The sequence below is a fragment of the Neodiprion virginianus genome, chromosome 1 (assembly GCF_021901495.1).
Source record: "Neodiprion virginianus isolate iyNeoVirg1 chromosome 1, iyNeoVirg1.1, whole genome shotgun sequence".
Classification (NCBI taxonomy): domain Eukaryota; kingdom Metazoa; phylum Arthropoda; class Insecta; order Hymenoptera; family Diprionidae; genus Neodiprion; species Neodiprion virginianus.
Genome location: NC_060877.1, coordinates 37794538 through 37807752, shown reverse-complemented (window position 1 = coordinate 37807752; position 13215 = coordinate 37794538). Strand labels below are relative to the sequence as shown.

The 13215-nt window shown below is 43.3% G+C and overlaps 1 protein-coding gene across 2 annotated transcripts in view; it reads left to right on the top strand.

Annotated features, from left to right (window-relative positions):
• Positions 1–12915, top strand: part of LOC124310070 (protein patched) — a 28701-nt gene extending 15786 nt beyond the window's left edge. The window contains exons 1-8 of one of the 2 annotated variants that reach the window (XM_046773644.1): positions 921–1325; positions 1555–1652; positions 1883–2090; positions 7410–7817; positions 7914–9770; positions 9956–10444; positions 10827–10950; positions 11072–12915. In XM_046773644.1, coding sequence (XP_046629600.1) covers positions 1266–1325; positions 1555–1652; positions 1883–2090; positions 7410–7817; positions 7914–9770; positions 9956–10444; positions 10827–10950; positions 11072–11226 — 3399 coding nt within the window. In that variant the 5' untranslated portion in view covers positions 921–1265 and the 3' untranslated portion in view covers positions 11227–12915. Of the gene's footprint in view, positions 1–920; positions 1326–1554; positions 1653–1882; positions 2091–7409; positions 7818–7913; positions 9771–9955; positions 10445–10826; positions 10951–11071 lie in introns of those variants that run through there. The other variant, XM_046773643.1, reaches the window with a different exon arrangement.
• The last annotated feature ends 300 nt before the right edge of the window (positions 12916–13215 follow it).

Below are 13215 nucleotides of genomic sequence, written 5' to 3'. Positions count from 1 at the left end.
CAATGTGCCGCAGCAGGTATACACACTCTGAGAGAATACTCGAGGATGTTACAGTACGTCCGTGCAGGTCTTCGTCAACCATCTATTTACGTCGAATACAACTTATTCGTCCAACCCGCAACCGCTACTCCAGCAGTTCTGATCGACTACGATCACTCCCACTTCGACGGCATAACGTGTATGGATGTTTTGGTCTTTGAGTGGAATTATGGAAGATTTTAAACCACCGATTTCTCGTGCTCAAATTACAAGCGGTGGACCACTGATCGGGAAAATCCGGGTAAAGTAATGTGGAACGAGAAAGAATCGAGCCGTTCGTTATCCAATGGACTCGTATTGTATTGTGCGTTATTAATGGGTACGAGCAAAGTATCCTTGACGACGACGACGCGCAGCTTCGTACGGCAACCGGTATCTGCAGGAAATATGACGTTGCCCCGCGACCACAATCTGCATATCTCGCAGGCTACTGTAAAATCCGGTTGCGTGCGCGCACGCGCCCACCATCTTCAAACCTACCCATCCAATTATCTTCTACCCCTACCGGTAATCGTTTTATACTTGATACTGCTGTCGGACATCGGAAAGCAAATACCTACTTGTGCTCTGAAGTATGCAGTTAATACGTTACACGCCTTCGATTTGTTCAACGAGCGGAGCGATTCGGTCAGTTTTAAGGGACTTTTTCCATTCACCAATTGTGAGGTTGGATTCATTTCATCCTTTTTCTATCCATTTCGATTTCCTTGCTTCTTTCGTTTTTCGACTCTCCGTAAAAGCAAGACATGTTTTTGTATACATTCGTATCTAAATATTCTTGCCATTTTTAGGTAAATAATTTCCATTCCTTTTTTTCTACGAAGATTGTTTTTCTATTTCTGTGTTTAGTCTGGCCTGCCAACCTAGGTCTTTCTCATCTCTCTCAATTCTAAAGTAAATAACAATGAAGAAAAACCGTGTACAAGCCTGACATTCATTTGACATCCGGATAGCACAATTTATCACCTTAATTATTCCGCACTGTTCTGGAAGAGGCCAGGACTGAGGTGGAAGGGAAAGAAGTGAAGAAGGGAGGGTGCAGACCTCTTCGAATCTCTACCGCTGTTTAAAATTCTTCCGAGAAGTAGGAAACTTAATCTGCTATAATCTTTCCTGCGCAAGTTGGGGGAAGGGGAAAGGAAAAGGGCGGGATGAGGTGTAGAAAGAGAAGACAAGAGAGGAGAAAACTATACGGAGTGATTTTGTTGCCGAAGGACTAAAGGTAGATGAGGAAGGAAGGGAGAGGGGAATATAAGGACAGAAGGCGAGGCGAAGTAGGGCGCAAGGTTCGTCCTATTCTAAGAAAGCTCGTTTCTCCGCGATCCTCTATACAAGTATATTATACCTAACCGCGTGTTAGTTTCTGCCTCCTCAACTATAAACGGACCCTGCGCAAGAGAGGAGGCGAGGTCGCCTTGGGATTTAAAGAGAGAGAGAGAGAGAGACAGAGGAAATATTTTTCGCAATTTCTGTAACCGGATCCAACAATTCAACCGGCTTCTTGAATTTTTTCAGATATTCGAGAACATCATACCGTGCGCGATAATCACGCCCTTGGACTGTTTTTGGGAAGGTAGCAAACTCCTTGGTCCGGAGTATCCAGTTCACATACCGTAAGTTTTATTTATTTTTTTTTCTTCGTACGTTGAGAATTAAATTTAAACTTGAATTTGAGTTGTGAGAAAGAACGTTGCGAGTGAACGAATGATCCGAACAAAGACGTTTGAATTGAACGAATAAATTATACTGTATATGGAGTGAAATTAAATGTGATTCCTTCATGAGAAATTCTAACAAGTGAATTGCAAGGATCGAACTCACACGTAACTTGGCATTTGAACAGGCACAGTAAAACCGGGGTTCAATGGACGAATTTAAACCCCACCGAGATGCTGGAACAGATGAAAAAACTTCCGTTCGTATTCTCCTTCAAGACTCTCGAGGACTACATGAAACGGTCAGGGATAACGAACGGGTACCAGAGCAAACCGTGTCTCGACCCCACGGACAAGGACTGTCCCGAAACTGCCCCGAACAAAAAGTCACAACAGGTAGGTTTAACCCTGATATTTATAAAAAGGTCCCGATCACCGTTGAGATGTAAATATATTTAACAGCCTTATCAGTTTATAGTTGCGAAGCGACGATTCTACCTCTCTCGTCGGACTGATTAATTTACAGTTCTGATCAATTATTCCGACGAAGAGCTAAGCGCGGAAGATAACCGCCGGGGAATACTTAACTTACATTTATAACGACCCGAAATACGTATCTGACGACGTCTGTAGAATTTTAAACGACCCGCTTTATATTCCTAACCGATAACCAAACTTGTCGGAGCTGCTGTCCCGAAGAGGAGGAAATCAATCGATGATACTTAAACACTACGGCCATACTCTGCACGTTGTTCATCTGTCGAATGACGTGGGTACGTGTGTACAATTTATACGTCGAAGATAATCAGTCGTTGGCGTCATCTTAAGAATTTAACTCAATTCATTTTATACGCCCGTGCTCATGTGACGCGATTTTTCACCCATAGAAAAAAAAACCCGCTCATTTTGTGTTGGAAGAAAATTTAAACTCCGTAAATCTGTCGACACGTCTTTACATGATCATTCGGAAGAAATATTTCTTACCATTTTATATAGCTTTATAGTTTCCATAGGATCTAATATTCGAATTGTGTGAAATAAACTAGTATGAAGATGTTTGCGCGAATCTCAAGTATCTAACAATTGTTTGTCCAAGATTCATTAATCGTTTGTCAATAAAGTAGAAAATAATTATGCAACAACGAATTTAATTATTAATTATACAACGTCACAGACCATTGGCATTAAAAAAGGGCACGTACAATAATACTTAATATCTGTAAATTCCCGTTAACAATTCAAATCGCGTATTCTTTGCATACGAAATTTCTCTTCTAGTTTGAGAAAAAAAAAAAAAAAAGATATCCCAGCGAGAAATGACAATTCAATGTTCTATCGCGTTCGCATTGCTTCTTCACCTTCGGTACTTTCGAGTCCGATCGGTTCTTCGATGATGCGACCACGTTTGTTGTAAAGAAGAAAGAAAAAAAGAAAAAGAAGTACAAAACAATCATACAAGATAAAAGAAGATTCATTCATTAGCCGACTCCGTAACGTGAAGCAACAACGACGTTTATGCATTATACATACCGCATGCGCATACGGCGGCGGGATTTTCGGTTGATATTTCCTTCGGTCCGTCAGCGGTGATCAGGCAATGCGTATGCGAGGTTGCGTGTGAGGAGCCGAGCATGCACCGGGGAGAACGATAAAATAACATTACGCCGACAGACGCGCGTCATACCACTTACCGCCTATTGTTGCTACAATGATACCTGGGCCCGGCCACCAACACCAGGGCCCATCGGCGACCGTCTCTTCGACGGACGGTAAATGCCGTCGATATTCCGCATGCAGCCCGTGAATGCCTCGGCAATCTGCTCCGGTGGTCCCGCACCGGGCGTCGTTCATTGTTGCGCTTTTGTCGTACATGCACCTCCGCCTCTGATCTATTGGTTATGTATTTATTTCTTTTATGCGTATTACGTGATGGCGATTCTCAGGTGTGCCGGGTGAATTTTAGAATATAAATCATTTCTTGGGAATTAATTATATACGTACGTAATATAATACTTTCCTGCGCAAGGAATTTTACATGCATACGTATGTAAGTGTGACTTTTTAACACCTTCCTTTTCAATTCGAACAACAAATTCTACAACCTTTTTCCAAAGATGTTTTAGACCGTTTCTTTACTTTCGGGCCGTACAGTTTTGATAGGATTTTTATTTTTATTTTTAATGTTTGCGGTTTGCGTTTACTAACGCTACGCAAAGTTTTTTATACCGAGACTAAAATTTGTTTTAAACGACTGTTCCCAAAATTTTTACATTAGAAAACGGAGATGACGGGTATTTGAAGAATATTTACAAAATTAGCCAAGGTACGGGTTTCAAAATTTAACGATGGGTCATTTTTTTACAATCTCAAATCGGTTATTTGAAGGGTTGAAAGAGAAGCGTCAAGTGTTGAAAAAATGTTCCGATTGAATCGAAGATTCTTAAGTAAACGGTCTAAATTTTATGCGAGATTAGATTTAGTCGCAGGTCGTGTACGGTAACACGGAAAGCAGTTAATTTTTCATTTCCTGAGAGTTTGAATAAATGTATGTACGAAGAATTTTCCTACCCTGGAATAAAAAAAAAAAAAGACAAGTTTCTATCAAATTTGAATCAGCCTGTACACCTCGAAGCATACGGAGACCGCGGAACTGTCAGGGTTTGGGTTAATACCCAATTCATTTGGCATGTTTTTCTTCCACGTGAAGTGTTAATCCTCTCGTCTTAGCAGCGAAGCGACATGCAAGGAGCCCGGAGATGAAAAGAGAATACAGAGAGAAAGAGAGAAGGGTGAAAGTATACCTAGTCTGCAGACGGGGCCCAGCGAGGCGGTCAGAAAACGTGACGCGGCATTCCTTAACAGTTCAGCAGTGCAGCAGCGGTTCTTTAAAACCGACCAACACACTGCAGGCCCTTTCTCGTACTTACGCTACGCAAAGATAGCTGCTGCTCGTTGTATCATCTTTGTCGTTCAATTAAATTTTTTGTTTTTTTTTTTTTCCAATTTCATGCGATACCCATTCGATTTTAAGATTGTTCAAAAAACGCGGCCAAAAATAAAGATGTAAAAATTTCATCTAAACAGTTATAAAAATCGCGAGAGCCAAGTTCAACCTATGTATAGATACCGGGACATTTGTACACGTATAATCGCATCGGCGTTTCGCGCACACTGCGGTTATTGGTACCCGTCCTCTCACCCGCGAAGGTCGCGCAAGAAAAGCCCGCGCGCACACACACATCCATATATAATACAGATATAATTTCGACATAGAAGCGATCGCGCTATAAACACGTAAACGTGCACGAGTCGCGGTTTATTTGCGTATATAATCCACGACGGTGTTTTTCTTATTATTTCCCATTTTGTTTTTTTCTATTTAAATTCTCTCTCCTCTTTTTATCCATTTCGCTTGTTTTTCACTTCAACACATTTTTCGCGAGTATATACACAGCAAAGCATAGGTGTTATAATACAACTGGTATTCGAGGTTAACGGACGAATGCATGCCTATGCCAATGTACACACGATATACACACACATAATATTGTACGTATACGCGCAGTGTTTGGTAAAGCTTTAATTCGTTTACATACGTGTACCCGATACATCCGTCGTGTCCGTACATAACTTGCGTACAATGTTTATAATCATGTGTGCCGTTCCCGTCGCGCGGCAATACGATTACGCATGTATCTCTACGCGTTGCATACACATATATGCATCTGTATATATATATATATATATATATATATATATACCTACGTACATACACCTACGTTATGCGGAGAGACTGTGAGGAAAAGAAAAAGAGATTGCGACGGGCCGTTGAGGGTGAGGGGAGGGGAGGGGAGGGATATGGGGTGAGGGGGGGGGGGGGGGGGGGGGGGGGATGACGGAGGCCCACCGCGTACGATAATCACGGTGGGATAATCGTGGGTGGCCCCGGCCCCAACCTCGGCATGCGGGTGTCGCGTGTAAGTGTGCGTGTGCGGGCGCTCACTCGGGCATCTCTTCCGTTCCGACCGGGAGACGCCGCAACGCAACGCGGTGATCTCGCGTCTTGCGTTTTGCGGCTTGCGTCTTGCGGCATGCGTCTTGTTTCACGCGACGAGACGGAGGTTGTGATATGCTGGCTCCGATCTCGACGGAGGGAGTATGCAAGGTCAAAAGTAGCCTCGTGGTACTTTATTACGTGCGCATGGGGTAGGTACATTTTAACCATACAGTTCTAAGAATGTGCGTTTATAAGTTCATGTATAGAATGAAGGCATAGCTTTGGTATGTGTTAGGTATACATACGCGATCTGTGTATAACAATGTTCGGACAGATAAAGGGTGGCTCGAAAAATAACGAGATATTTCAGGTAAAGTTGCAAAGTTGGAAACGTGATGGAACGTGATTTTTTATTTTTATCTTTCTTGAAAACCTTGTTTCGAAACTTTGGAATTTGCGGAATATCAGTAGATTGTAGCAAGTTTTCTGTTTTTTTTTTTTTTTTTTTTTTTTCTACAAGAATATATCGCTACGTTAACGTTGCAAAGTCAATAAATTTGTATTATTTATTTTCATATGGACACTATACCGAAACAAACTTGGATAGATTGGTTTCTAAGGGAAGGATTAATAATATCATCGTCTCGTATTTTCTCAAGCGGACAAAACACTATCCGCATTTACGGATGAAATCGGCACTCCGTAATTTACGTGAAATAGTGACAAGATGGTAACTTATCCTGCCTAGAAATTGCATTAACGTATTTGAGTTTAGAAGTAGAATCAGTTTCCGCTCTTTTTGTTTTTACGAGTGTTGACAAAAGTTAGAATAAAGGTAATATTCATTATTTTGTGCTTACGAGGTAACGCAATTGCTGGAAACTTACAAGCGGAAAGTATTTACAAAAATGAACACGGTGCGCCGTCGAAAACGAGTTTCAAGATAAAGATCGATCTTTGTGGAAGAACAGAAATTAATATGGATCGTTCGATAATAGAGCGAAAACCAATACGGACAATTCGCCGAATTGGTCCCGGATATTTGCGCGTGCGGATTCGCATTTCCACAAATATGAATCTAGTGAAAATTTGTTGAATCGAGGGTACCTAATATTATCATCCGGTCCGATCCGTCCGACGAGAAATGGACCATGTAGGTATATGTATATAACGGGCCCATAAAAGCGCGCTGTGAGGTCTCTTCCCTCTCCGGTTCTCTCCCCATTCCATGGCTTACCTCCGCGACCACCGCAGTCGCCGTTTCGTCATTTTCACGGACCCAACCCGACCCAACTATACCTGTATATTACCCTCCTATACCTGGTATACGAATCGGTAGGTAATATAGCTACCTATATAGTCCTCGAAAGTTTATTATGAGGTTCTCAATTCCGCCGTTAAAACATCACATTATACCTATATAGCCAGGGTATAATATAAGCACACCGGCGAGAGTGACACTTACGACCAATTGGATTGCTGCATAAATCATGAAACAGTTTTCTTAATAAGATATGACATGAATTCCTTAATGAACCGCCCTTTGTTTACTAATGAAAACGTTTATCGCCTTTGATCCTCTTTCGGAATAGAATTCTGATAGTATGTTAACCCAGAGAAGCTTCGCACACCTTTGCTGCCCAAATTTAGCCGATAACTCACAACCCGTTTCGCAAAAATAAAGCTCGACGTTGACGTTGTTTTTTTTTTTTCATCAGCCACCAGACGTAGGAGCAGAGCTGACCGGAGGCTGTTACGGATTTGCAGCGAAGTACATGCACTGGCCAGAGGAGCTCGTAGTCGGGGGAGCAAAGCACAATAAGACTGGTCACCTTACGCGGGCCGCAGCACTGCAGACCGTCGTTCAGCTAATGGGAGAGCGGGAACTCTACGAGTTTTGGGTGAACACGTACAAAGTTCATCACATCGATTGGTCCCAGGAGAAGGCGTCTATCGTTCTCGATACCTGGCAGCGGGCGTTCAGCAACGAAATAAAGAAACAACTGAAGGGAAACGGAAGCGCGCCTTACAACCTCTACGCCTTTAGCACAACCACGATGAACGACATTCTTGGAAAGTACAGCGAGATATCGGTCGTGAAAATCGTCATCGGGTGCGCGCTAATGGTGAGTTCTCTTCTACCATCTCCGCGTGGAGTAACTCCGACGTCAACGAAACCAAACGATGAGTGATCCTTATACCTTGTTCCAAAATTTTCACAGGTCCTCTACGCGGGATTGGCTCTCCTGAGGTGGAACGACCCTGTGCGCTCACAATCGGGGGTTGGAATAGCGGGTGTGATGCTGGTGTGCGCGGCGGTCGCAGCGGGTCTGGGTTTCTGCGCGCTCTTGGGCATCCCATTCAACGCGGCGACGACGCAGATCGTGCCTTTCTTGGCGCTGGGTCTTGGTGTTCACGACATGTTCCTGCTGACCCATACCTACGCGGAGTTGTCGGTTAACGAGGTGCGGAGCGGAGAACAGACGGGAATGGTGCTGAAACGTACGGGGTTGTCTGTACTCCTGACGGGGCTGAGCAACGTCTCGGCATTTTTCGCCGCGGCGATGATCCCCGTACCGGCCCTGAGGGTCTTCTCTCTGCAGGCCGCGATCCTGATCCTCTTCAACCTCGCCGCGATGCTGCTGATTTTCCCGGCGATGGTGAGCCTCGATCTTCGCCGGCGTCGATCCGGCCGCTCCGACATTTTCTGCTGTTGTCTTCCGGCCCTGAAAAGGCCCACGGTTTACTCCCCAGGCAGCACAGGCTGCAGGGGCAACGGTTGCGGAACCGCGAAGCAGACCGTGACGCGGGCGATTCCGCCCGAGCGCCGGGAGACCTGCACGCAAATACTGAGCCCGAGAAGCCACAGGAACGAGGCGTGGATCGGCGGCGACCTCAAAGGGGACGCCGAGAAGCAGCCCACCGAGGACGACTCGCTGACCGGCTGCTCAAAGGACGACTGCCTCGGATTTGGCCTCTCGCAGCTCGCCGCCCGGCATTACGCACCTTTCGTAACCCGTCCGACGACCAAGGTCTTCGGGATGATGCTCTTCGCCGGTATTCTGGCCGGCAGCGCTTGGCAGGCGACGAGGGTCAACGATGGACTCGAGCTGACCGACCTCGTCCCCCAAAATTCGGACGAGCACGGCTTCCTCGCCGCCCAAGCGAAGCACTTCGGATTTTACAACATGTACGCGGTGACCGGACGCGACTTTGAGTACCCGAATAATCAGCGGCTCCTCTACGAGTACCACGATGCCTTCATGCGTGTCAAGAATGTCATCAAGAACGACGACGGTGGACTCCCGGAGTTCTGGCTCGGCCTTTTCAGGGACTGGTTGAAGGGACTTCAGGCGGCGTTCGACCGCGACTACAGCCGAGGGTGCGTCGTTCAGGAGGAGTGGTTCAAGAACGCGAGCGACGACGCAATCCTGGCGTATAAGTTGATGGTGCAAACCGGCCACGTTGACAACCCGATCGACAAGACGCTCATCAATCAAACGCGACTCGTCGACTCTGACGGTATTATAAATCCTAGGGCTTTTTACAACTACCTCAGCGCCTGGGCGTCGAATGACGCCTTCGCCTACGGCGCTTCTCAGGCTAACTTGAGACCGGAACCCAGGCAGTGGTTCTACACAAACGACCCCGAGCTCAAGATACCAAAGAGCATGCCTCTCACCTACGCCCAGATGCCTTTTTACCTTCACAAACTCACGGACACCGATCAGATCACCGAGCTCATCGGCAGTGTTCGCGAACTCTGCAGAAAATTCGAGGAACGTGGTCTTCCTAATTTTCCCTCCGGGATTCCATTTCTTTATTGGGAACAGTACATGGGCCTGAGAGGATGTCTCGGTATAGCGCTTCTCGCTGCCCTCGGCGCTTCCGTTGCCGTAGTTGGAGTTCTTCTTCTCAATCTATGGGCCGCTCTTCTCGTCGGCACCTCGTTGGCTGGGGTTGTTTTACAGCTACTTGGGATCATGGGACTTTGCGGTATAAAACTAAGCGCCGTTCCCGCTGTTTTACTCGTCGTGAGCGTCGGTATCGCCGTACACTTCACCGTTCACATATGTCTGGTAAGAATGATTTTCTTTCTTTATCCAAAACGCGATTCGTTTGTCGTAAGGTCACATGAACTTGACCTTCTCATTTTCAATACTGGAATTAAAGGCTGAATGCAATTTCATATTTCTTGAAACCCGAATCAGTTCCAACGAGTTTCGCTGCTTCAAAGTTAAACCTTTATTTTCACTTTTTGTAGAGTTTCGTTACGAGCATCGGCAGCAGGGACAGACGAGTCAGACTGGCCTTGGAACACATGTATGCTCCAGTGGTGCACGGTGCTCTCACGACGCTATTGGCGGTAATGATGCTCGGACTGTCTGAGTTTGACTTCATAGTGCGGTACTTTTTCCTGGTACTGGTCAGCCTCATTGGTATCGGGCTCGTGAACGGACTCTTCTTCTTCCCCATACTCCTTTCCCTGGTTGGTCCATCGCCGGAAGTCATACCCAACGATCATCCTGACAGAATATCGACACCCACGCCCCCAGCATCCCCCATTGTCAGGCGGACCAAGCCCCCGGCGCCGCCTAAACGACCCCACAAGAGCGAGAGCAATAGACTGCACGCCGAGCCTTCGCTGACCACAATCACTGAGGAACCAAATTCATGGCACAGTACTCAGGAATCGTGCATCATTGTTCAGCCAGAGCTTAAAGTCGAGACGACTTCGACGTGCGGCAATCAGGTACGGTTTGAATATCAATTTTTAACTTCGTGACGCAGAAAGCCGATTAGCTGCAATCGGAAATCAATTGCGAAAGCTCGTAAAATGATGCGTCAGTCAAAAAAGAGAACCATTGGTTGATAAATTTGGAATACACTATTTTTAATCTTTCTACTTTTTTTTTAACCAGAAAATTATAAGCTGATTTGAATACCTCCTAGAAAATACCCTTGAAAGCACACGAGTGAAAAGTAGAGATACAGATTTTGCAGTGTTGTGCGGTGAAGATTATTTCAAGGAAATAATTTTCAAGCCTTTGCCCTTCATTTAAGCACGCCAGCGGAACGAAGAATCTTAACGCATGCCTAACACGTGTGAATTTTCCTTTTTATTTGACTAACAGAACTGTGGTGGATCCGACACGAGTGGTTCTAGTCGAACGTCTCCAGTACCTTCGGCTTCTCACATCACAACTAAGGTGACAGCTACAGCTAACATAAAGGTCGAAGTCCACACGCCGTTGTCCAGTAAGTGTAATAACCCTGATTTGTGTTAATTTCGCTTATTTGAATTCGCTTTTGAGTTATCCTCTCGCTTTTCAGCCCGTATTCTATAGCAAGTGACGATTTTTTTTCTATAAAATTTTAGGTGGAGTGGACCGTGGTGAGAAATGCAGACACGGCGGTGTCGCGAGTAGCAGGCGGAGTTCGCGTTGCAGCACGAACGTTAACGGGGGGGAATCTTCCGGTTCTGAACCAGATTCTGACTCAAATGCGAACCCGACGAACACGTACAAACACTGACAAGTACCGGGACAATCGGCAACTGCTGATAAAGTACAGAGCGGAACGAAAACCTACACAAGGCTGACTAGGCTAGTTTCAACTTTTTCCTTCTCCCTGTTCCTCTTTAATACTTAATTTTCATTACAGTTTTTTAGGTCGTTTTTTTTTATTTCTTCTTCTTACCGATTAACGATCAACTTTTACTACCGTTAAGAGTACGAGAACAAGTTAAACGTACCAGAATTGTATATATAAAGTTGTCATCAAAATACACAATAGTTGTACTGTTTTGATACAAAGAAATTAAGTGATAACAGTTTGGAATTTAGACGGCGGTACGAATTTTCGGTGCTGTCCTCGGTGCATCTGGTACATTTAATTATCTCTCGATGCGTTAATAATTAATTCAAAGTATTTCGATGATTATTTTCGAGTTATAAAATGAAGAATCATGAAATGAAATCTACAAAGAGACATAAGAAAAAAAAAAGAAGATATCACGCCACTGCGTATATACTTTGGTGGTGGCAAAAGAAGAACAAACGTGTGTGCTTTTCTGCGTTTCGTACCGTGTGGATACGTGGATGCGTGCGGTTTGAGTGAAAAAAGTGTGCATGATAGAGAAAGAGAGAAGGACTAACTATGCAGTTAATTATAAGCTTGAGATTCCGTTGTTGACATTGCAGAGTATTGATTCTCCGTAAATTATCCAACTGGATCAAAAAAGGGGTAGAAAATTGAATTCTGTTTTATTTATTAAAAAGCTTCACGTTGTGCGACGTAATGAACAACAAAAGTGCATTGATGCATAGAATAAAATGAATTTAAGCGAAGTGAGGTGAAACTGAAACCCTATTTATTATTTATTTTAGTTTTTTCTTTTCCATATGGATAAGAGAAATATTTGTACAATGTACATGGATATTATACGGATATACGACGGCACGTGTACAATCTCTTAACCTAATAATTATTATTGTTATTAAGTACAGTGACTTGTAAAAATACTCAATTATTTATGCTACACTATACGTATTATTATTATTATTATTATTATTATTATTATTATTATTATTATTATCAACATTTACTTTAATTAAAAAGTCTATGGCCTAATTTAATAAAACTTACAATAATGTTAAATCAATCATACCTCTATTATTAAATTGTGTAAAAAGTTGTAATATATTTATCGCAGGTTAAAATCAAACAACCGCGTATCAATGTTTCACTCAAATCTTCCGTTGTTATTATTATCATTATTACTATTCCTATTGTTATTATCGTTATATCAATTAAAAGGGGAATAAAAAAATTGAATAACAATAATAATAATAATAATAATAATAAAATATAGTAATGATAATGGTATAGATTAGTAAGAAACGAAAATGAGGTTATATATTTTTTATTTCAAAGCAAAGTAACGCGTAGCCAGTAACGGCAGTTGTATGATGATCTTAATAACGATACCTAACCATGTTTTGTATAGGAAAGATTTAAGTGGTACGCGCTATTAGTTTTATATAAAAAGATAATAGTCAACATACCTCCCTTAAGCACTATACCTGCTCCATGACTTAATATTATTATAATGTATTGATTATGAAAAGAAAACAAAACCTAGTTATTCTTTATACGAATACCAGAGCAATTATTTCTATACTGTGTAATGCATTTTTTGTACATATGGAATAAACTAATATACTGGAAATTCCAAATTTTTCTGGTGACGTGTCACTGCTAGTAAGGTAGCAGGATACGGGGTTCAAAAAACCACAATTCGTATTAGGATTGCTGATGATTGGAAAGAGTTTATCCAGAACTCGCATGCAATCGGCATTTATCTGTGTAACCTTAGCCTATCAAAATTGAAAATTCAAGAGTTGGAACAGTTTCAGTCGCATCCAATACAGTTCTGTAGGTATAAGTCTTGTGTGTCGTTATTCCATACGTAATAAGTTGAAAGGTACAGTCAAACGCATAGGTGTTGATAACATTCAGCGT